Raw genomic sequence first — 24816 nt, forward strand, 5'->3', positions numbered from 1 at the left:
AATGTAGCTCTTCTGTGGCGTCTCTTCTCCATCTCCCCTCTGGTTTGGCCTTCCTCTGTCCCCTGTTCGCCTGCCTTTCTTTCCTGAACACATGGGTGTGGAATGTTCCCATGGCGGGGAAACGCAGGCATCATCTGGCCCTGGAGGAAGGTCCACGTGCACAGAGAAGAGGATGCTGGGAGGACGCTGGGTGGGGCCGGACCCAGGGGACCAGTGTGAGGGGGGCAGAGGTCAAGGTGACCACAGTGTGGGGATGGCTGAGGGTCGGTAATGATGGCCCCCACAGGTGTTCTTCCAAACAGTCTATGAAAGTTGGGAATTTTATCAGAGTCACGTTACTTTTGACCCACATTTTTATTGGTGTTGAATCAACCCTGTCACCGGTGTTTACTGAATACCTTCTGGCTTCACCATTTTCTCCCTATTTTGATCTCATCTTCACATAGGACTTCTGCAAAGCAAAGCTGGTAAGGCCCCTCTCCTGTCCGATTTCTGGTGGTTCCCCATTGCCTACAGGGAAGGAATCCTAATTCTGAATTTGGGATTTAAGGCCGCTCCTGGACTGACTCTAAGCCGCTGCTTGGTCCTCACTCCTTTGTACTTCCACCTTCTTCTTTCGCTGTCTCTTGTGTGTCTGTGTCGAGTTCCTTGGGAGGGTCGGTTCAGGAGCTGGGTGGGCTTGTCTGACCAAACTCTCTGAGCCTCCGCTTCCTCAGTTTGTGTGTAATGAGGGTGGTAGTGGTCCTTCCATCGCCCCTGATCCTCTGCGGTGAGGATGGGGGTAAGGCGTGGGGCTGGGCTCTGTCAGGGATACCTCAGTGAGGAGGCCAGCTGAGATCAGGCATACACACCTACCTCTGTGTCCTGGTGTTCACCAAGTAGAGTGCCCTGGTGATTCAGAGGAGGGCAGAACTCTTCGTTGGGGGGTGGGCGTAGCCAGGAAAAGCTGGGTCTTGATAGGTGAGCTAAAATTCAAAGATGAGAGAAGGCTACTCAGTTGGATGGAGTTCTGTGGACAGAGGCTCTGAGGGTTGAGGGATTGAAAAGAGCGTAGCCAGAATACAAGGTGGTTTGTTTTTTTTAAAGGTTTTGTTTATTTGACAGAGAGAGACACAACGAGAGAGGGAACACAAGCAGGGAGAGTGGGAGAGGGAGAAGCAGGCTTCCCACTGAGCAGGGAGCCCGATGAGGGGCTCGATCCCAGGACCCCGGGATCATGACCTGAGCCGAAGGCAGACGCTTAACGACTGAGCCACCCAGGCGCCCCACAAGGTGTTTGTTTTCAGGGAAGGAAATGGAGCTGGGATCACCTGTGGGAGAAGGCTAGAAGGCCCCGAGTGCCGGGCTGAGAGGGGTTTGACCCTGGAGTGTTGAGGGCAGCAGTGAGGAGCCCTGAGGCTTTCTGAGCAGGACAACATCCGGATGAAGCTGAGGTCTGCAGTGGTGGCCTGAAGTTGAGGGGGCGGCAAACCTTCATGAAACACTCCGGCTGCAGTTCCTCCAGCTGCCTCAGTGGGTGAGGTGTGTGCAGACTGGCCGGTGTAGATGCTTGGTGGTCGTGATATCCAGCTGACAGGGAGATTCATCACTGAGAAATTGCTCCTTAGAAAGGACATAGACCTGGAGGGAAGATTCTCTAGCAACCTGGAGACAGAAAATCCACCCCATGAGGCCCGTAAATGATAAGGGGAAAGGGCAGGCTGATGATGAAAGCTGCTCCAGATGGTATGTCTGGGCTAAGACACACTCATTTCATGCTTCTGGGAGATCCCAGGAATCACGGGCTTTCTATCTTGATGCATTCTGGCCTCTTAAGGAGTAGGGCTCATTTTGTGTGCTTTGTACCCAGACTTTCCCACATGACTACTTGAAGGGGGGCATCATGGGAGAGACAGAGATGTGGAAAGGAAAACATAAGAAATAGACAACATTGTCTATTCCTGGGAAGAGCCTACAATCTAGCTGGTAAGCGGAAATGCATATATGACATAAATTTGCATTTGGTTACTCTGGTTACATTTTTCCAAACACTTGAAAATTTTTTCTCTTTGGAAGTAATTTCCAACTACAGAAATGTTATCAGAATAAGAATAACATAGTGAACAGTTCATGTACCCTTCATCTGAATTCTCTTATTAACATTTTATCTCATTTGTTTTTGCTTTTGTTTTTTGCACTTTCAAAAAATTTAAGTATAGTTGACACACAGTATTACATTAGTTTTAGGTGTACAACATAATGTTTTGACAAGTTTAGACATTATGCTGTGCTCACCCCAAGCGTTGTTACCATCTGTTACCATACAGAGCTATCACAGTATCATTGACTCTCTTCCCTGTGCTTTGTATTCCCTTGTATTGTAATCCCATGACTTGCTCATCCATAACTGGAAGCCTGTATCTCCCACTCTTCTTCGCCCATGTTGCCCAAGCCCCTTCTCCTCTCCTCTAGCAACTATCAGTTCATTTGTTTTTTCATTTATCTGTCTATAAGAAGTGTGGACTGATTTTTTTTAAAAATTATAATTTATTCCCGTTTTTCATTATTTTGGGGCCCAAGCTATCCTAGATTTAGCAAGTGTGAGATACTGCTCTGGCTCTTGTGACCTTATGGCATGCCCTTATCGTGTTTTTGTTTTGTTTTTAATTTTTATTTATTTGTTTTGGGCACTTCCTTCCTTGTTTCATCCTGTACCTACTCTACCCTAGCCCTGGAATCAGCCAATTTACCAAAGATTCCTGGTTCCTTTTCATGGAAATGGCGTTAGAGAACAAAGTCTGGGCGCCAGGTGTGCTCATAATTACTGGGGTGACTTTGCCTCCATATCCTTTCAGCAGAGCTAGGAAATATATGCATTTATATGTACGTATACATACACATACTTACATTTATACATATACATATATATACATAGATCTTCTAGAAATCATGAATTCACACCAACACCTTCAATTCCAGTCTGTCCCCAGAGGATTCTTTCTAGTCTTCCTTTCTTTCATGTTTCTATGTCCCTCCTTCTCCAATGAGAACCCTGACTCCCAGCAACGTGGACACATTTGCTCATTCATTAAGTCCTGTAATATGCAGAATGATTTCAGCATTGTTTTGTCCATAGCACTACCAAACGCGAAACTCCCAGGAAGAGTTTAGCATTTATTTGCTGTTCTTCCCTCACTCGGTCCTATCCAAGGCTGAGAGCCTACAGTCAAGAGACCCTAAGCTACCTGAGCTAGTTTTGTCTTTCTCTTCAGTATAGCTGTGGTATTCGTTTGAAATACAATCAGATTCATTTGTCTCAATTTACTTCCACTTTAGGGGTATTCTCCCTCCATCCCATCCTTGTTGATTTGATTAAAAATTGTAATTTTTCACATTAACATGGTCCCAAAAGTCAAAACTATAGAGAAAGATATACTTGACAGTGTCCCTCCTGTTTTGCCCTCCCTTTCCATTTGTCCCCATTCTGCATTTTCTGCTTTATCCTTTGGATACACCCTGAAGTATAATATGCGTGTTTTCTTATTTCCTCTTTTTTCATACATAAAGGGTAAAATACCATGTACCTTTTTGTCGAAGCCTTTCTTATATCTTTTTTCTTCTGATTGAATGCACCATAAATAGAATTCTGATCTGGAATAAATAGGCTTCTGTCACATGATGAGTTGTTAGATTTCTAGTCATTTATAAAAAGTCAGATAGTTTCTACCAATAGCTGTTTTAAATTTACTTTTGTGGTAGTGACTGCTATTTAGTCCCTTAGTAACAAGCTTCAAAAATGAGTTCTCATGCAAAATGGAGAACTGTTTTTTTCTTAATCCACTGACGTTGATGGAAGATTCAGTGGACTTGGGTGGGATTTTTCTGGAGTGGAAGGTTTATCAAGATGGGAATGGGTTATTCCCAATGGAGCAGAGAGTGGTATAGGATTGACAAGGCACTGGCTGGCTCGTGGAGGTCACTCTGAGCCTAGGATCCCATGTGTCCTGTGTTTCTCTCAGTTCTGCTGGGATCATGTAGCTTAGAGCCCACTTAGAGCTGTTTGCCATGTTCCTCCCTTTGGTATTGGAGAAAGCTCTTCCCATGGCCTTTTTAATGCCCAGATTCAACAGCTAAATATTCTATCTTTCAACTTCACATTTGTCCAGTGCTTTGTGAATCCCATAGTATTGTCTTAATCTCTGTGGAACAGGAGAACAGGTCTTATGTCTGTTTTGCAGCTGAGGAAACTGAAGCTCGGAAGAGACCAGTGACAGAGCTGGGACTAGAATCTGGGTCTTCCACCTGAGAGCCCAATGTGGTCTTGGTCCATCACAAGGACCCCCTCCACTGGCCCCTTTTCCTGCTATCTCAGAGCCGACAGGGGGAGATTTATGCTTGCAAATCTCTGTTCCGTCCAAATCAGCAAAGGTCGCATGCCTACTGAGTATTAGGCCATTCAGAAACTGCCTAAAATCAGTTCTGAGGGTTTACATAAACAACTTTGTTACCTGAACTTGTGTAATAGTGATTGTTATTTAAAACAAATGGGCCATAAACCAGGCAGTGGTTTTTGTTCTCAGAAATTTTACTCATAGTAGGATTTTACCTATGCGTGTGTTACTGTGTCTCAGCAACCAAGAATGTACAACAGTGATACAGATTGTTAAGAGTTCTCTCTCTCTCTCTTTTGTATTTCTAATGCAAAAAAAAAACAAACTCAAAATACATTAAAGCAAAATCCTCTTTTGTAAAGCCCTTAAGTTTTTCAGGTAACTCTCTTACTATCTTTGTAATCTTTTTTAAGAACTCAGATGAGACATGAATCTAGGAATAAGCATACCCTGTTTTTATTATAACCATGTAAATTTCGTACTCCAAGTTCAGAATCAAAACACAGATTTGGGCTTAGATACTTCTGGCAAACAATAGAAATGAGGCCCACATAGTTGCTCTTTATGATGTATTTAAGAAAAACAGATGGCATATGATACATTTTCATGTTGACAAGTGAACCTCCTGGGCCTCCACTTCATCCTTCAGGGATGTCATGATGGATTGGGTGTGACTTTTCCAAAATTTAAATTAATTTGGTGAATCTACCCAGAGCAGAGTTATGCGTGTCCTGTATCTCGGGAAGCCTGGCAGGCCTAGCAGCCCCACATCATCCTGAGGGTACGGTTTGCCCAAGCAGCAAGACCCTGCCTGTGATGGCCCTTCCTATATGAGACAGGAAGGGATTCTCCATTGGAGGAAAGGGCCCTGGGTGAGGAGTGCAGAAAACATCTCTGAGTCTTAATCAGCTTTGGTTCACCCTGCAAACCCCCTGAAGTCAGCTCCTCTGCAGGCCGGGCTCCTCATCCTTCCCAGAGCGGGCAAGTGGGGATGGGTAAGCCCTCACACAGCCAAGGACAGCTTCTGGGGCATCCAAAGTGGGGTGATCGGGGAGCAATGAGTGTCGTCCTTTTTCACTAGGAAGAGGGTGGCACTTTGGTGAGGATTCTAGTTTCTTATCTGAAGCATCAGCATCCCTGGGCTTTCAAGTGTCTGTTCAGCCCTTCAACAGCCCAGAGTGGAGAGGGAGAGGGAAGAGAGTGAAGAGGGGTTGACTTTATGTAAGCAGATAATGTCCCCCTTTGTGTGTTGGCTTGAGTTGGGTCGAGTTGGGTTGAGTTGGGTTGGGTCTAGTTGGGTTGAGTTGGGTCGGGTTGGGTTAAAGAGGTCCCTGATAGGGAGATGTGCCAGATTTGGGCTGGAAGGAAGGCAGAAGGAAGGCAGATGTAACCTCCGTCAGAATCCAGGGCTGTGTGTGCAGAAACTGTGCTGCCTGTGATCTCATCTGCTTCCTTAGCAGCTTTTTAATCGTACTTAGGAAATCCATAACTCATGTAGCTTGGCTCCTATAGCCATTCCCGGTTGGAAATACAGATGGTTCCTTGGATGTGAAAATTGGGTATTCACCCACCTGACTCCCAGGCTTGCCTGAGCAAATGTGGGATTCTGTATGTACATGTAGTTGGAGGATTGCAGACACGAAAGATGGAGTAAACAACGAGCAGTTGGGAATGTGTACACGTCTGCCAAAGCCTTTCCAGGACAGGTGTTCCCATAAATGGGCAACAAATCGTACTGCCTCTTCATCTCCTACGGGCAAGACTTTTGGGGAAAGATCATGGCAAGAAAGCGAGGGTTACAGATGACAGTAGTGCTTCACCGGTGCCCTGTTTCCTGCGCGGGAAGGGAGAATGGGGCTGTGAGGTGGGTCTGCCCTGACCCTGTCCACTGCTCTGGCTGGAACCTGCAGGTACTGCTAGGGGAGCCTGCTCCCCCTCCTGGCACTCAGTTTGGACACAAGGGTCAGGAATGCTTGTTTGGCTGAAGGTATTGAAGAAGCCCTAAACTTGGTGTGTGTGCTCTCTGGCCAAAGCGTAGCCCTCCTGGGTCCCTGCTCTTTTGGCATATGATGCCAGCTATCCGAGGAGGCTCTGAGGGAGGTGGGACATCTCTGAGTTCAGGCTACGGGGGGGGGGGGGGGGGGGGGGGGGGCGCGGCGGGCGGTGGGGGTCAGGAAGCCTGCCTGACATGATAGCACGTGGCGTTTGGGGCCTGGGCTCCTTGGGATCTTGGGATTGTTCGTTTCCTAAGAGACAGCGCATGTGTGTTGGTGTGGTCTCTGCAGCTCTGACACCCACAGTCTTGCTTAGGAAGACACTGTCCTCTGTCCTGTCCCCGTGTGTGGCCTCTCTTTCTGTGCTCGTGTGGCTATACTCAGTGCTGTGTGTCCTGCCACAAGACTGTTGTGCGGCAGGGCAGATGGCTCGTGGTCCAGGTCCCCGAGGACGTCCTCACGTGTGCGTGTTCTCTCTGCCGCCCTCAGAGAATTCTCAAAGGAAAGAGAGAAGGCTAAAGCCCGGGGAGATTTCCAGAAGCTCCGGGAGAAGCAGCAGCTGGAGGAGGATCTAAAGGGCTACCTGGATTGGATCACCCAAGCAGAAGACATTGATCCTGAGAACGAGGAAGAAGGAGGAGAAGAAAGCAAACGAAACAGTATGTAGCACCTTCCTACTCCTGACCGGACAGAGCTCGGGGGTGATTCAGGTGCCCACCGGGCAGAGACGTTTCAACCCCCTGATCCGGCCTGTGAGATGGGTGGCCTCCTCTCAGCTGCCCAGTTCCTTCTGCCCGCCCCTCAGAGAGGACAGGTGCATTTACACCGACTCTGAGATTCTGCCCGAGGCTTGGGTTTTAGATTTGTGCCTGGTCACAGGGTCAGCCACACTCGCTCATTGGGAATTCGGGGAGCCCTTTCGGTGGGGGCACCAGCCATGGTAGGACACATGGTGACCCTACAGCATGGGAGCTGCGGCTTCTTCCCTGTGGAGTGAGTCCTGTGACTGGACCAGAACTTGAAGAGCAGGGTCCGTCTCCATCCTCATGCCCCCTGGAATGGCTCCCATCTGTGCTCCACTTCCAAAGCCAGATGCTTAGCCCATCAGGAGCTGGGAAGAAACCAGTTCAGCAGTCTGGGCAGGGTGAGGAGGCATGTCATTCGGCATGGCTACTTGGAGCCCACTCCCCTGGTAGCCCACTATGGCACCAGGCCCCTTGGGCACTGTCTGCAGCAGGAAAGCCCAATGCCCAGCGACCCCTGGAGTTCATTACCATCGTCAACCAAGGTGTGTCTTTTACCACCTACTTTCTCCTACAGATGTGCTCTTACTCTTTCTGGGCCATCTGTGCCTCAGGTAGAAGCAGAAATTGAAATTCAACAGTAGATTTGACTGAGATGCTTGTGGTTTGTTTCAAATCTAGAATAGCTGATAGTAAGGACCAAGAACCTATCTCAAATGCACTTATCCCTTGAGAGGCCTGGGGAACCAAGGTGGGCCCCACCTCGTGGAAGATGGGTGAGCGAGCTCACCTTGCGCAGGGTCCCTAGGACGTCATACACTCCTTCATTCAGCAAGGCGGATGCTGGTTGCTGGGGGCACTCCTGAGATGGAGGATATATGGTTTGCTCCTTGTGGGGATGGTGAGGCCTATGCATGCCGAGATGCAGCCCGAGGGGACAGAGACGCAGATCGTGAGGGGTGGCAAGCTGTATGTCTGGTGCTGAGGAGCTGAGGGCTGACTACAGGGCTCCAGCAGGGAGCTGTGGGGCATTGGCCCCGAGCCTGGAAGGATGGAGGGGTCTGAGGTTGGTTGGTGTCAGGAGAAACATCCCGAGCCACAGCAGAGACATGAGGAGGGCACAGTGGTGGTTCATTCCTTCGGCTGGTTGGGGGAGATGGGGCAGGGGGGCTGGGTGAGTGAGACCAGTTGGTGCCTCCTCTGTAAGCAGCTGATCATGCAAGTGAAGGCCGAGCGGCCCATGGTTGACTAAGATGGCCTTTTGGTTGCTTCTAGCTGGGGACTCTGGGTCTGTCCTTCCATCGGGAGTGTGGGTTTCCTATTCTCACAGCTGCAAATGATGGACTAAGTCCTGTGTGCTCCTGGGGGGCCAGCAGGGTGCAGGGTCCTCCTCTCCCCTCCCTTCTGCTTCCCAGTGTCACTGGTGCTGCTCCCTCGAGAAAGAGACTGGGGACTCAGTGCCTGGGCATCAGGAAGCTGCCGGAGGATTTCTAAAGCTGCCTTTGTGTGCTGACTCTGAGATTGGAGTTCATACGGTGCTATTCCTTCCAGTTCCAAATGTGGTGATGTCCTCTGGGCCACTGGATGTAAGAAGGGCGTCTGTGTTCAGGGCATTTGAGTCTGAATCCCCATGGTCTTCTTGCAGCTTCCACACCTACCGCATGGCCGGCAACAGGCTGTACTTGGAGCAGGGGGATGCCTACCTCACTGTCTCCCTCTTCGTTTCTAGACTGCAGCTTCCACGCTGACCTGGGGGGCAGGGGGTCTGCCAGCCACGTCCTCCCTCTCCTAATGTAGCATGTCGTGTGTCAGCCAGAGCACGGCACCTTCCTTTACCAGTTGTCTGATGGGGAGCTGGGTGAGCCTTTCAAGCTGTGTCTTTTCATCTCTTCATTGCCCCGGCTTTGGAAATCGGGTCCCCATTCGTGCTGCTAGTATCAGGTATGGTGAGATTGTGCTTGTGGCCTGTGGTTTGAGGAGTGGGCATTTTCCCTGAACTCGAAGCAATGTCTTCTGATAGTCCTGAGAGCTCTCGCTCACTTTGTCTTAGCCCAGTACTTCCTGTGCCCTGCCACCATGTGTGTAGGACCCGGCCACATGATGACAAAAATCCATGCCTCTGCCTTTGCAAACCTAGCTGTGGAGGGAAGATGGAGGAGCAGGGCCTTAGCGTAAGATGGGGACAAGCTGGCCCCGTCATCAGGGGCAGCAGTCTGCTACGGGAGCCTCAAAGGGCACAGCGAAGCAGCCTGGGGCGATGGGGTGGAGATGGGGGATGCAAGGGGGGGGGTTCCCTAGAGGAGGTGGTGTTCCTGCCGAGCTCCAAGGAGTAGCAGCCTGTGGTTTCAAAATGTGTGGGGGAGAGGAGAGCCCTTCTCAGGCTGGGGAAATGGCACGAACCAGGGACAGAAGGTTATAAGTATTCCAAGCCCTGCAGTGCATTGCTTAGTAGTGTAATCAGGGAAAGAAAGAACAGCCCTTGCAAAGTTGTAGGTCCTCAGAATTCACTTTGTAACCAGGGCTCCTCACCTGGTAAAGCCGCGCCGGGTCTGGAATGGCAGCTCTGTGGTTTTTGCTGTGCACAGTACTGTGTGGCTCAGCCTGGGGAACCAGCTTGACATTCCATCCAGAAGAATGCACGCTTCTGTGGGGGTACTTTTGTCCTTTATCAGGCTCCTTTTGCCAGATGCTGAGTTTTCCTGTGGAGTGAGACTGATTTCCTGAATCACCTGATTCCCGGAGCATCAATGATTCAGATCTGAAAGACAGACCTAGATCCCAGGCTGTGGGAACCTTGTAGGGATTTAACTGACTTAAGACGAGAACCCCAGATCTCCTCCCAATGAGGAAATGGGCCTCCCTGAATATATTCCTGGCAGCCCAGACCTTTTGGCCAAGGAGAGCTGCTGGGGTTTGCCTGGGACATCCTGTGGTTGCTGGCTCTTTTCTTCCTGTCACAGCAAGAAACCCCAGGGGGAGAGGGTTTCCACAAGGCCTACATCGTCCCCCTCCCTAGCTGACAGCGGTTGATGTACCACCTGCACATGACAGGTCTGGTTTCTGTGACCTGGTTGTAAGCAGTGCAGTGTGGGCATGGCCATTGCCAGTGTGCTCCCTGAGTGTGAGAGATCCAGGCCTGCACACTTAACACTGCAGCCCTGCTCCTGTATGTTCTCGGGGAGAGGGGATGGGGCACTCCCTAGGCATCCTGGCTTTATCCGTACTGCCCTGTTCAGCTGGGTCCTGGATGGGATTGGGGCAGGTTCCTTCCAGACATGGGGGAGTTAAGTGACAGTGTGACAGGAAGCCCTTGCTATAGCCAAGTCTCAGCCTGTACAAGCAAAGGTGGGAGGCCTCAGGAGCCATGAATAGCAGGTGTCATGAGGCTTTGGAGGTAGGGGCTAGACAGCATGTTGGTGCCCCTTCTCTGGAATTGGCTGCCATTGAGTTTTGTGACTCGGAATTTGGACTTGAGTGATAGGCACACTGCCCAATGTCTCTGAGCCCCCGTTTCCCTGTCTTCAAGAAGGGGATAAATATTTGCCCATGGAGTTGTCGTGAGGATTAAAGTTTGATAACTGGCAGGAGTCACTGTAACCATAGGAGTACTGACTACTGTAAAACTTGACCTAAAGAGAATAATTCTTGCAGAGCCTACTAGATCTCTAACCAACCTCAGGCTAAGGACCCCTTTTAGGATCATGTCCCTATACTCTCCTGTTCAGAGACTATAGAGTTCTAAAGTACTGATGGAAAACAAACCCATTTACCAGTCATGTTGGAGATACCAAGGCACGACTTTCTGGCTCAACATCCATCTGTAGTTTGTTGATGCTTGCTGTCAGAGAGCAGATGTCAAATCCAGTGCTTGCAGTTGCGCACACCTCATCTTTTCTCTCTGATCTACTAAATGTCCCCGTCTGCGTCTGTGGTACCCAGCTCTGGCTGTTCGTGACTGTCACCTGGGGAGCGCAGACACATCCTGGTGCCATACTCCCCAACGCCCCAACCCCGAAGAAGACTTGTCTGTGTGCAGTGGGACCCAGGCATGGCTTTATCTGCTGCTCCCTGGAGGTTCCCGAGTGAAGCTGGGGTTGGGAACTCCTGAATGCTATCACACTGAATATCACACTGTTTCAGGCTTTCACTTGAAGGAAGACAGAAGGAGAGGCAGTTGGGGCCGTAACTGGGCTGTCTGCTGGGTGCAGTGACTGGTAGCCCTAGTTTGTGCATTCATGGAATATTTAAAATGTCTGTTCTATAAATGTGCTGTTAGGAAGCTGGTGTTACATGGTTAATTGAATGGACAAAATTCCCTTGGAAGTTAGTTCCTAAGCATTTGGGACATTTTCAAGGATAATTTATTTAACTTTTTGCTGAGCCTCAAGTTTCTTAAGAAACCCTGCCAAATCTCAAAGTGATTTTTTAGACGTATGCAGCTGCTTCTGTGTTAACAATGGCGTTTTTCTAGGGCCATTAAAATCTGGAAGCCTAAAATTCTATTTTAAACTCTTCTCATTGTCAGTGATTAGTCTTTTTTTTTTTTTAAGGAAAAAAAAAGGCATTAAAAATAATGAAATCGTTTTAAAGGGAGCTCATTCTAAAATTCCTGGCCAGAAAAGCAGGGTCGTTTCACTGTGGGAACTATTAATGATCAATAATCTCTGTAAGCGGGGATACGTGATGCCCACAAGGAGATCTCCTCTTCTTCAGAGGTCCTAGAGGCTGCCCCGCCCCTCCCCCCCAGGTGTCCATGCCCAGGGTTGCCACAGCTGTTCACTTCCCTTCCGCGTGCACCCCTTGGGTGCCTTTTCCTGAGCTGTTTGATTTGGGGATGGGCAGGAAATCAGGGATAGCATAGCTGTTTGCAAGCACAGGGCATGGAAGTGTGTTGGTCTGGTTTCAAAGCTTTTGTCTTCAAAGTACGACTTATCAAACTGCTTTCATTTACAGTTAAACTAGCTCAGGGTGCAAATTCAGAATGGAAAACTTTGAAAGCTGTAAAACAAATAGCAGCAGTTAGAGGCTGCATGCATCAGGAGGGTTGCCCTGTCCCAAGAGGTTGCTGGAACTGCCTCTGACCAGGAGAACGGGGGTGGGCCCAGCGCTGGGGGCGGCTGGGAGACCCCTCCCTCCATTGGGTGGGTGGCACGGGGAGCAGATGCCCACCCTAAGTAGGTCTCCTAAGAGCTGGCGGGAGACAGACTCAGGGATGGGCGCCCCAGCATGAACCTGAGGAAAAGGCCCTCTAGCCAGGTTTGTAGAGTCCAAGTCAGGGTTGTGTGTGTTTGTTTTTAATATATTTTAATTGTAAAAGTAATATTTGCTCATTGCCGAGAATTCATATAATATCAAAGTGTATAAAGGATGAGAGAACCAGACTGGGCAGTTGGGGGCCTGTTCTTTCCGACCTCACTGTACATATGGGAACATACGTGTTTTCACGGGCAACCTGCCCACAGGTCCCCACCGTAAGATCATCCAGCTCGGATGGTGCAGCAACTTGCCTTTCTCACTGAACCATGTGCTCAGACCGTGAGCTCCTCGGGTGTAGGAACAGGGTCTGTTTCTGTTCTCCATTGTGTGGCTGGCACCTGGCGTGGTCCTTGTCACACATAGGTGTTTCCAGTGATTATTTGTTCAATGAAAAAATGCAGAATAAGAACATCTCACATTTATCAAGTGCTTCCTGTGTGTCAGACACTGTTCTAAGGGTCAGGGGTACACGAATCCATTATTCCTCACAGGGCTCTGGGAGGCAAGAACTTGACAGATGGGGAAATTGAACACAGAGACATTAAGTAGCTTCCCAGGGTCACATGCCCATCAAGTGGCCAAGCTGGGATTTGAACCCAGTTTCTGCTAGTCCACGGATGAGCCACTATTAATCCCCACAGATGCATACACCTGTGTCTGCACACACGTGTTCACATTCTTGTGGGAGAAAGTGCCAGAAAGGGATTTGCTGGGTCAGAGAGGATGCCCATTGGTACCCATTTACATTCTCACCAGTCATGCTCAAGAGTGCCCATGTCCTCATGTCTTTGCCCACTCAACATTCCTTCTGCTTTCCCTACTGCACCTGCAGCTCCCTTCCCTGAGCACGGGCCCCACCCTGAAGATTAGCCCACTGGTTAATATTGTGATATCCTATCCCAGAGCCAGAGGGAGCTGGAGACCCTAGAATCATTCTTCTTGTGCCTTAGTGGCTGCAGGGGAGTTATACCCGTAATGGCTGACCACGCCTTGCCAACACCTGTATTACTGTATTTACTGTTTTCCACTCACTAAGGTAAGCAGAGGCTTAGCAAAAGCAGGTCACCTGTCCATGCTTATCCAGTCAGGAAGTGGCAGGGCTGAGATCAGACCTGGTCTGTCCAAGTCCACAGCCCACCTTGTAAACCACATGTCCTTCCCACACTCGCCCAGCTGGTCAGCACCTGGGACTCCTGACTTCGGCTGAATGCCTGCTCCCAAACGCCCTCTTGGCAGGGTGGGCAAACCCTGGGGAGCTTCGTCCCCGATGGGTTAGTTGGTTGGTTATTTAGGACAGGTCCTTTAGAGACAGGCGTTTGGTATCCTCGCTATAGAAAGTGCACCTCCCCTCTACTGGTCAGACCCCAAACTGTAGATGTCCATGTAGGAGGACAGTTAGGGTTTCCGTATCAGAGCCCAGGGCTGCGGCTGCCTCTCAGGTTCTCCGGCCCTGTTTGCGTTGCTCCTGCCGCCCTCTACCGAATCATAACGACATTGCCTGTGTTCCACCTGAAGGAGTCACAGTGGCCGACCTGCTAAAAGAGGATAAGAAGAAAAGGAAGTTTTGCTGCTTTCGCCAACGCAGGGCTAAAGATCACGGTAAATGACTGAGGTTGAACTTCCCCTCGGGAGACTCCTCTCCCGAGGCTTCTGGAGCCTTCTCCTTGCACATAGGCCTGGTGTGATGTGCATGTGTGTGCCTGCGTGGTGTGTTTATAAGATGCCTACGTTTTAACCGCTTGATTCCTTGGAAACTTGGTCATGTTGTTTTCTTCTTGTCTTTACCCCAAATGTGTGGTTTTGCCAAGACAGCATTGCAGTTTCCTTTTTGTTTGAACTATACCTTTTAAAGAAGCAGCTGAACCCACTCAGAACATTTATTTAATTAAGCATGAATATTCTTAGACTGGAAGACAGACTTCTTAAACACTTTTCCCCAATGATGCTTTTTCATCTAAACTGTTTAGAAATTCCAGTGATGTTATTTGATTGATTTTGATTTTCCAGGTTACATTTTTCACAGGGCCTGCTGGTTTTCCACCCTCCGGCTGGTTTGCTCAGGACATACTAAAACTAGTAGTGCCAGTTTCAAGAATGAAGTTAAAAACAGACTTCTAGGATGCAAAGATGGGGGGGCCACTTGCCTTTTGTGAGCGGGGATGAGGAAAGGGCTCATGTGGGGGCATAGTTCATTTTCAAGGTCTGCTGTAAAAAAGAATGCTAAACACAGACCCTCACTGGAAACCTGGGGTCAGTGTCAGGACCACCTGAATGCAGAGCAGTTAATGCAGACAGCTGGTGCCCTGTCCTGCCTGCCAAGCCACCACCGTAGCCTTACAGCAGTGCAGGGCTTTGCCTCTGCACTCACACGGTTTACCTAGTTGCTGCCACTGAGGTCGGCCCTGGTCGGACGACTCTAGAGGAAGAGCCGATTTGACTGTAAATGGGGCCACCAAGCCAACTGCCAAGGGAGCAGAGGGGACACACTGCACTGTTCTCTTGGTAGTAGCCTCTGCCATCGTGGGAACGTTGAGCTCATAGGTTGTAGGAATTGGAACAAGCCACGGGTGGTCAGAATGAAGGCTTTTGGAGTGTACAAGAACGGAGTATCAGAAATAAGCCCCTCAGCCTCCAGAGAGCGCATTGTGGGCCCGAGATGAGAAGGAAACTACGTGGGGGTGGGCAGCCAGTTAGGGGCCAGGTGGGGGCTGGCTCATGTAGGCTTGGTGTCTGCAGAGGTTTATGAAGAAGAGCTGGCTTTGGTGCAGCCCCTGGAGGCCTCTGCAGGAAGATTGGACTTCAGGTAAGCAGGAAATACTGTCACTGACATAAGACAAAACCATTTTCAAAGACTGACGGAGGACCCTGGCCCTGGGCAGGCTACCGCGAGAAGATGAGTGGTCTGTCCCCAGAAGAGAAGAGCCCTCTCCTTGGGCACGCAGGTGCCCGTCCTCCTGAGCAGGCGCTTGCTTACACCTTGTGATTCCTCAAGGATGTTTTGCTAGCTTTCTTAGGCAAGTAGGGAGAGGAAGAAGCCTCGTATTTTCAGCCTCATATATTTTGAGTGGGGGAGGTCTTTTATTGACTGAGATGCCCAAGGACCCCAAAGAAGGCCCCTGATGAGGCTGGTGGAGCGAGGGCCCTCATGGGGGTGTGGTGCTCCCCATGTCATTAGTCATACAGAAGTAATTATTGTCAGGGCATCATTCTTGCTTTAGACACAGAAGCCTTGGTCTGGCCTTGACCCACATTCTCAAAGAAGAGGCTGACTTCTTTACAGCAACCAGAGTCTGTTACCTTGTGATGGCTGAGGGTGTCACTACTAGCAACCATGGACAAATTCCTTCAGGGGATATCATGGCACTATTCATGCTTGTCATGAAAATAAGATTAAAAAAAAAAAAAACCCACAAGACCTTGGCTTCGGATCCCCTGTTCCCAAGGAAGGCGGCCATGACTGCCATTGCTCAGTTGTCCAATCTCATTCCCCCACCTGTTGAGAGGAAGGGATCAGAAGGTTTAGGCTGCTCAGGTTTGGGGTCAGATTTGGAGAGGCATCCCTGACTATGCAAGAGAGACTGTCCTATGGAGAATAGGGGCTCGAGGCTTCAAGAAGCCCAGGACATCTGTGAAGGAGGCTGTTTGGAGTGCCAGGCTCGAGAAGGATGCTGGGGTGCTCTGCGCTCAGTTGGCATGGGTCCTGGGGCTCCTGTGGCTGGCTGAGGACTCTTGGGGGGCTGCTCCCTTCCCCAGCAGCTCTGCCTGAAGGAGACTTGGGAACGCTTCTTCTGGGCAGGCTTCTGGATTTCTGGCAGCCCTTCTGAGGGACGGTAGGCAGGGGCTTCACAACACTGCTCCTTCCCTGCTCTCTCTTCTCCGAGGTGGGGGAGTGCAAGGAACACCCCCTCGGTGCTGGTGGTAAAACCAGACAGACAGCCTGTGGGTGTTTCCTCTTTAGAGCAGTTCAAGCAGGTCAGAGTTGTAAATGGGTCTTACAGATGATATCACCCAACAGCTCCTGTTCTAGATTAGCCAGCTACACCCAGGGAGGAAAAGGGAAAGGACTTGTCCCCACATTACCGGTGACAAAGGACAAGCTTCTCTGACATTACTTCTTGTGTCTTTTGAGCTGAGTAGCCTCTGTCATGGAAGGATTGGAGATTTTGCTATGCCTGTTAATAGTGAACATAATTTTGGGGCTGCCTACTTGCACCCACACACAGACTCATTCACCGTGTGTGTGGGTCCACGTGTCCATGAAAATTCTAGTTAGTTGTGCTGGCCTGAGAAACGGCGTGTTTCCCCCGTTTATTTTGTGTGGCATTGCCCGTGATGGCATCCGGCCCCCCTGCAGATCTTAGCAACAATGTGGCACAGCATCCACAGAGAGCACTCTAAGCGGGGCCCCGCCTGCGGAGGCTGGGGTGGCTTTCGTCTGCAGTCCAGGGCCCGACGGGCTGCTGTCTGGCATCACCTCCACCCCGACGGCAGCCCTCAGGTCCTTTGCTCAGTGGGCCCACATTCGAAGCCTCAGGGTCTGCCCTGAAGCTCTTCTCGGAGTTCCCAGCACCTGGAGGAGCTTGCAAAGCATTAGCCCTGCGCTTCCCCAGGTTTTCAGCAGGCAAATTGCAGTGCAGGTCAGCATCCCATTCTAGGCACAGGCTTGTCCTAATGCCTGGTTTCACCCCAGATTCTGGAAATAGTTTTAAAACTTGTATTTAAAAAAACTGCAAACTTGCTCCACAGAGTTCTCAAGTTCCCTGGAATGTGTGAGGGAAAGGATTTACAGCTGCTCTGCATGCAGATGGCCCCTTGGCTTGCTTCTGCCTCTAGATGACCTGATGGGACTTGCGGGGGCAGTGGGGGGGGGAGTCTCTGCCTGCATCCCTAACTAGCTGAGCTGCTTGTCAGCAATTCTGTTGAAGCTGTCCTGAAGGGGACAAAGTGCTCCTCCTGCACGGGGCAGCCATGAGGCTATGGCAGCCAGTTGGGGAAAGGGCTTGTGTTCCAGGAATTTTCCCATGGGCTTACGTGGATTTTCATAAAGTCCCAGTAGTCACCACAGTGGCTTGACTTTTGTTCTCTCTCTTTGTTGGGGTGGTCTCCTAGAGGTGGTCTGGCTGTATACCAGGTTTCTGGGGGTTAACTGAGGTCATCAGGATAGCAAACCAAGACTGATGGAGAATAGGCTTACTTGGCTTTTGGAACTTTTAATGTGTGGCATTTTAAGGATATGCCAATATATACCAACGTGTACCAGTATATTAAGTATAATTTTAAGGGCATACCAATATACATGTCAACATATACTGATACCAAAACGTATCCCAGTGTATTTAAGCACATACCACAAGCACAGGGGGCATGGCCAAGTGGGAAGAACACCAGGTGGGAAGCAGGAGAGCTTTCTCACACCTGAACTGTGTGTCCTGAGGCCAGTTGGTCAGGTCTCTCTGTGAAATCACGGAGTTGCTTCATGTGATCTCAGAGGCCCGTCCCGGTTCTAACAGTCTGTGATCCTTCTGTCCTGATAGTAAAAACAGAGATGAAGTCCCAATGGGACTAAGCGAAGTGAAACTCGTATCAATTTTTTATCATTAAAAATGAGGAATGCCCAGTACAAGTGAAGGGTGAAATGCTTATGTACAAACGAGCTCCTTTTGCCTACTGGGCCTGCTGTCTCTGTACTTTGGGGAAAGGAAGTGCTCCCCGGTGACCAGGAGGGAAAGGCTGGAGCAGAGAAAAAGGCTGCCAGAGCCCCCCACCAGAGCCCGGGTCCTCTGCTCAGGTGAAGGGACTGGATCATGGTCCATTTCCGGGACCAAATGAGGTCACCCAATTCTAGCACAGTCACTGTGCTCTTCCTCCGCCTCCCCCTCACCGCCTCCTCGGCTCTGGTTGATGTCATTCCAGAATAGGTTGTTTATTATGGGTCCGCAGCTCTCTCAGCATCTAACCATTAAGACAGAAAAGTTGCTATCTCTACCGCAGGCGAAGTCAGACAGAAATGACTCGTCCGAGATAAAAAGATACAAACCATGGTTTGTTTGCAGACGAATCCATCCCCTGCCTACTTCACAGCCAAAACTGACTCAGGCGTGTGGAAGACTGTTCACACTAGGTGTCTCTCTACAAGAATGGTCCGAACAAAGGGACCCTGGGTTTGGGCCACGCATGGAGTGTACCTTTCCTTCCAGGGAGCTCCAGGAGAGCTTTCTTGAGGTGACAACTACCATGTCTGAGCCTCACCGATTGCCTGACACTGTGGACCCACACAGGATGACCCAGGACTGTGGGGAAAACCCACCGTGTATTTTATCTCACTCAGTTCTGCCAATAGCCCCAGATGAGAAAATGGAGCATTGGAGAAGTTCAGCCACGCAGGTGGGGTTAAACTGGGATCTGGCCAACCCAAGAGTCCGCTTTTAGCTACCGAAGGAGGGAGTCTGCCTGGGGGGCAGGGAAACTTCTCTCCATCAGTGCGGCCTTGACACCATGCCACGCCGTCAACCTCTCTTCGTTTCTGTCTGGGGAGTTCGCCTTTGTTTCTTATCTTTCTTCCCACTTGGTTCTCATGTTCAGGGACTAACCAGTACATTTCAGTCACTAACAGCTGGCACGGAGCCAGAAATGCAAAATGCCCCCCCACCATAGTCAGCATGTAATTTACCTGCTTTGATCAGATGGTTGGAAAAAAAGAAGCTTTAGGAATGACATGCAGCAACTGCACTGCTCTTATCCCGGGATAGGGCCCCAGAGGGTAAGAAGCCATAATGACTTAGCCTGTTCAGAAGAAGTTTGCTCTTTTGGAAAGAATAATTACAGATCTAGGATGATTAGTAGTAGAACCGTGAAACATTAAACGGTGAGAGGCAGAAGTGGCTCTCGAGAGTGTGGAGGGAGCACCACCACTCTCCGCATGGAGCCCTGTAGCCTGCAGAGAGGTGAGACTGTACCCAGCTCAGTCAAATGTTAACTGGGGCCCCCCACTCACCCCCACTCCTGCCCCGGGTCACGTGCTCTCACCTGCTGACCCCTTAGTAGCGACGGTAACTACCAAGAAAAGCGTTCCACGGAGGTGTCTCACACTCATATTTGTAGGAGTCTCCCACTGTGATTTTCTTCGTCACTGAAGACAAGGGTGACCTATGGAGGAGCCCATAGCAGTGAACTTCATTGAATTTTACAACGTTTTTGTCTTTTCAAGTCAGAGCACAAATCAGTCGTGGAGAAGAGAACTGCATGAGCAGCTTCGTGCGTGTGTGCGTGTGTGTGCTTGTGCGTGCGTGTGTGTGCGCGCGTGTGCATGTGTGCGCATGCGGTGTGTGTGCGTGAGTGTGTGTGTCTTTATGGAGCTTTTGTTAAAGGTTTCTCTGTGGTTGGATTGTGTGGGGTTTTTGGTTTATTTTTGACAGGTTTTTACGTGGAGTCGTAAAAAAAGTGAATCAAAGTTAGTAGTTGGTTTCTTTTGACCTGGTTGCGGAGGAAGGGTCATTCTAAGAAAGTACCAGCAGTGTGACGTGGGTCTGTCGTTTTGCTCATTTTGTCTGCTGCCTTTGCCTAAATACTCCTGGACACGGCTGTGAATCTCCCACCCGGGCAGGCTCAGTTCCTTGGGTGCCCCCAGAGGGAAAAGGACTCTCTTTGGTGCCCTCAGAAGAGATGTTTCTCAGCTCTCTGGGCCTCTCAGGTCAGGCCCACCTTCATCCTTGTCATTCACCGTGTCCCTCGCCTATGCAGAGCTCACTGGCCCAGCTCCTCTGGCCTCTGTGCCTGGGCTGGCCTCCGAACCTCCATCACAGCACTAAGAACCACTACCAGCTTTTGCAGATCCAAGCAGAGGCATCCTTGCTAAGAGGAGCCGTATCGGCAGAGCCCATAGGGAGAAGGCCTTCCTGTTGATACCACAAGGTCTATAAAGGTGGTCGCTACAGGTCAAAAAGATGCATCAGGGCAAAAAATGCATGTAGTGGGTGATTCTCCCACATTTCCATCTTCAGTGACCCCCTCTCCGAACCCCAGAGCAGAATTTGTTATTCCTTACTGCGTGTTTCCAGAACTCCTTGCGTGGACCCCTGAGGTGACTCTTTTCGTAGTTCTTGGAAATCCATGGATTTTCCAGGGCAGGTGCAATTCTTTGTGCCGTCCATCTCCTTCATGACCCGGCTCCAACCCATCTTTAGGATGCTTTTAAGGTTGAATCAAGAGGATGAGAACTAAAGCCCACATGCCAGATGGTGGGTCCCTGGGCCTCCCATCACAGCTGGTGCATTTCTACATTCCCTCCACTTCCTCTGCTCAGGATCCGGCTGTAGAGGAGTGGGACATGCCCAGAGACCCTGGTGACACTGAGACCACAGTCCGCTTTGCCCTCTGGTCACCACTTGGGAGAAGACCTACCTGTAAGACTGTATTTCCTGTGTACTCTAGTGCTGGCTGCTTTGGAAAGAGCCTTCCGCATATTGGCTTCACAAGCTCAGTGCAACTTAGCAGATAAAATTAGCTAATAATGAGTAGAGTTCTTAAATTTTTAAAAAGATTTTGTGCTTGGTACCTTCATGTCCTCCTGCATCCAATCCCTCTTCTCCTTCAGTATATTTACAATAAGAATTCATGTATGAAATACTGGTCTAGTCACAGATTTTCTAGAGAACACTGGTTGGGGCCAGCAAAGATGTCGCTGTAGCTTGAGTTGTTTTGGTGGACTCTCAGTGCACTCCTGGAAGGTAAGAGAATAAGCTGGTGCCAGGCACGGCAACTGGGTTCAGTTCAGCCCCTAGGCTTCTTGAGAAGTGTCTGAATGGACAGAGCTTCCCTCCTGTTGGGAAGGGTAGTGGTTCTCTGTGGGCTTTCTCGGCAGATCACGGAAGCAGGGACTCCCTTGCCATAGAGGTGCCTAGCCACTCACCCTTCCTCGCCCTCCTCCTGGGCTCCCAGAGGGCCTGCCTGGAGGCAGTGATCTGCAGCCGGCCCACTCCTGGGCATGCAGCACCTCCAGCATGCCGGCTAAAGCCTTGTCTTCTCCCCGCAGCCAGCATGCCCACCAGCGAGACCGAGTCGGTGAACACAGAGAACGTAAGTGGCGGAGGCGAGAACCAAGGCAGCTGTGGGAGTCTCTGGTGAGTGTGGAGGCCATTTGCCCTCCTGTCTCCTCCTGCCTTCTTAGGGGAGCACCTGTGGGGCAGGCACCCCAGGCCATAGCCTCAGATGCACGAGGGGTGGGTGGGCTCACCCTGGACCCCTTGGTCCCCCTCCCCTCCCCTCCCAGGCCCCCAGACCCCCAGCGTTTCACATGCCTCTCCCCCCAGAGCAGCCCATCCTGCCGAGGCGGAGCCTGCCACGGGGCATGCCAGGTAACCCGGCAATTCCACTGTGTCCACTAGGTGCTGGTGGAAAAGAAGAGGCACGGCCAAGGCTGGGCCCTCTGGGTGTCGGCGGTGGGGGTAACAGGCCTGATTCTCTTCCCGGTCTGGTGTTGGCATCAGTGCTTTGACGAAGAGCTTGTATGGCAGAGTGGCTGACAGAATGTGCTGCATATTTCAGTTTTCCTTCCCTGGCGGGTTCTCCTGACCTCCTGCGTGGCGGCTGGACCCTGAGAGCTCACGGCACTTGTTTGGGGAGCCCTGCACCATCCTCTCCTAACAGTGGAGGGCGCCACCACATTCACCCCTGTTGGCTTCTGTCTAGATGACCTGGTCCCCAGCGGGGACCAGCAACGTGCAATGTGCAGAGTACTGCCTGCTTTGGGGAGCCCATGCAATTTTGGTTCATTTGCTTCCTGCTGGTATCTCTTAGGTCTTATCTCTGTAAAGTAGAGGTGGTGTTTTTAAGAGAATTTGATCTTCTTGGCAATGATTCATAAAAATAATGTGTTTTGGGCAGAATGCTCAGCAGTTTAAGAAGTGAATTTGCCTCTGTTGTCTTGCTCTGCCCTCCCTACAGCATTGTGAAGTAGGCAGGGGGATGGATTCATCTTCCTCATTTTACAGATGAGAACACTGAGGCTCAACAAGGTGTGCTGCTTGCCCGAAGCCGTGCAGTTAGTGAATAGCAGAGCTAGGACTCCTAGTCCAGTGCTCTTTTTGCTGTAGCAGGAGCACATGCTACTGCTGAGTGGCTGAGAGGCGAGCAGGGGAGGCCCCCCTGACTTCAGTCTGGCGAAGTGGGGTCAGGGGAGAAGAACCCCGGGCATCATGGCCTCTGACAGGGCTGTGCAGGGCCGCTGGCGAAGAGTTTTCTCGTGCCTGGGCCCTGGCAGGTGTCTTGTCTCCTGCTCTGCTCTCACCCCTGATGGCTCACTGGGGGAGCTGGGGATGCTGAGCCCAGGCTTCTGTGCATGGCTTTTCTGATCTCTCAGCTGAAGTGACAGGGAGCATATGCTCAAGCCTTCCTAACAGAAACCCTATTCTTTTTGTCTTTCTTTCAGCCAAGCCATCTCAAAATCCAAGCTCAGGTCAGTGTCATCTATTTTTTCTTAAGCCTGCGTGTTGGTGTTTCACTTTCTTCTAACTTCTCTATTATACATGGAGATGCTCTAGACTTGATTTTTACTCTATGGGCAAGGACACTCATATCGAAGATCAGTCTGTCCAGTCAGTATTCAACACCTGCCTTGGAGAGCAGCATAGTAGGTGCTGAAGATCTTGCCCCAAAACAAACCAATGAGATGCAAACAATGAACAATTTCTTGTCACTAATCAACCCTTTAGATTGCCCACCCCCCCCAAGTCATTTCTCAAAGAGACATACTTCTTGTCACTTTTCTGCTTAAAAGTCTTCTATGGAGGGGAAAGTTCAAGAGGTCTTCTGAGGTGCTAGTGATGTTCTGTTCCTTGCTCTAGATGCAGATTACATGTTTAGTTGCTAAAAGCTTATTGAACCATATACCTATGATTTGTGTACTTTTCCATGTAAATGTTATTTTTCAATTAAAAATGACATTTTACCACATATATAAGAATTAACTTAAAATGGACATAGGAATAAATGTAAAACCTAAAATTGTAAACATTCTAGAAGAAAACATACAAAGTCTTTGTGACCTTGGGTTGGGCAAAGGTTTCTTCTTGGATACAACACCCAAAACACTGGCCATGTGAGTGGATAAGCTTCAGACCAGAAGAAAAAATACTTGCAAAACATTTGATATAAAGGACTAGTACCCACTATATAAAAAGAATACTATGTAAATATGATGTGAGTAATAAGAGAACAACAAAAAAATGGTCAATAGATTTCAACAGGCATGTCACCAAAAAAAAAAGAGCTACAGATGGCAAAGAAGCACATAGAATGACCATTGGTCACTAAGAAAATGCAAATTGGAATCACAATGAGACACCACTGCACACCTTTTAGAACATTTTTTATACTTGTGGATCAAATTTTAAAATCTGACAATACCAAGTTCTGATAAGGATGCAGATCAGCGGGAATTCCCATGTGTTCCTGCGTGGTGCATGGCACGGCCATTTTAAAAAAAATTGGTGGTTTCTTGGAAAGTTAAACGTATATTTACCCTATGATCCAGCAATTCCACTTCTGAGGTATTCATATAAAATGACAGTATATGCCTGCATGAGAAATTTTTATATAGGAGTTTATAGCAGCTTTGTATACAATTGCTGAAAACCGTAAGTAAATCCAACGTCCATAAGATGGTGAATGGGTAGACAAGTTGTAGTTCATGCATATGTTGGAATAATGCTCAGCAATAAGGAAAAAACTGCTGATAGATACAACACAAATGAGTCTGGAAAGTATTTTTGCTAAGTGGAAGAAGCCAGTCTCCGAAAGCTCTATATTGTATGGTTCTCTTTATAGGACATTCTGGATAAAACAAAACGATAGGGACAAAAAGCAGATCAGTAGTTGTCAGGGGCTGAGGTGAGGAGGGTGGGTTAACTATTATAAAGAGCTATGAGGGAAGTTCTTTGAGTGATGGAAATATTCTACCTCTTGATTGTGGTGGTGGTGGTTACAAACCCTATACCTAAATATTAATAATTACCATATGTCAATTGTATCTCAAGAAACCTGATTTTACAAACAACTGGAAGCCCTTCCCTGACTCCCTATTGCCAGAGGGCATATACGTATAGTTCCTTCATCATTTGGCCCCTGGCTCACATTCTGGCCTGACCCTTTGACACCCCTCCCACACTCCCCACTCTGTGGCTATACAGGACTGCTGTCTGTTTTCACCAGGCTCAGTTTCTTCCCACCTCAGTCCCCTTGGCCATGCAGTCCCTTCTGGGTGGAGTGCCCTCCTGTCTGCCCCTGGTGAACTCTTACCCTCTTAACCAGAGCCAGCCCAAATCTCAGCTTTTCAGGGAGGCCCTTCCTGACTCTTGCAAAGAGCATTCCCTGCTCCTGTCTCTCTGTTCCTGTACCCAGGATGCTGAGCATACCACTGAGTGGGGATTGATAATTATTTGCCCCAACCTTGCATGC

At 49.6% G+C, this 24816-nt stretch overlaps 1 protein-coding gene across 9 annotated transcripts in view; it reads left to right on the forward strand.

Annotated features, from left to right (window-relative positions):
- Positions 1-24816, forward strand: part of CACNA1D (calcium voltage-gated channel subunit alpha1 D) — a 292840-nt gene that overhangs the window by 182443 nt on the left and 85581 nt on the right. For 5 of the 9 annotated variants that reach the window (XM_073901370.1, XM_073901372.1, XM_073901369.1 and 2 more), the window contains exons 9-11: positions 6854-7023; positions 21395-21482; positions 22790-22816. In XM_073901370.1, the coding sequence (XP_073757471.1) occupies positions 6854-7023; positions 21395-21482; positions 22790-22816 (285 nt within the window). Of the gene's footprint in view, positions 1-6853; positions 7024-21394; positions 21483-21746; positions 21807-22789; positions 22817-24816 lie in introns of all 9 variants that reach the window. The other 4 variants (XM_073901366.1, XM_073901364.1, XM_073901367.1 and 1 more) reach the window with 1 other exon arrangement.

Source organism: Callorhinus ursinus, unplaced genomic scaffold (assembly GCF_003265705.2).
Source record: "Callorhinus ursinus isolate GAN/ISIS: 27379988/994484 unplaced genomic scaffold, GSC_fseal_2.0 scaffold15, whole genome shotgun sequence".
In the NCBI taxonomy this organism is placed as follows: Eukaryota; Metazoa; Chordata; class Mammalia; order Carnivora; family Otariidae; genus Callorhinus; species Callorhinus ursinus.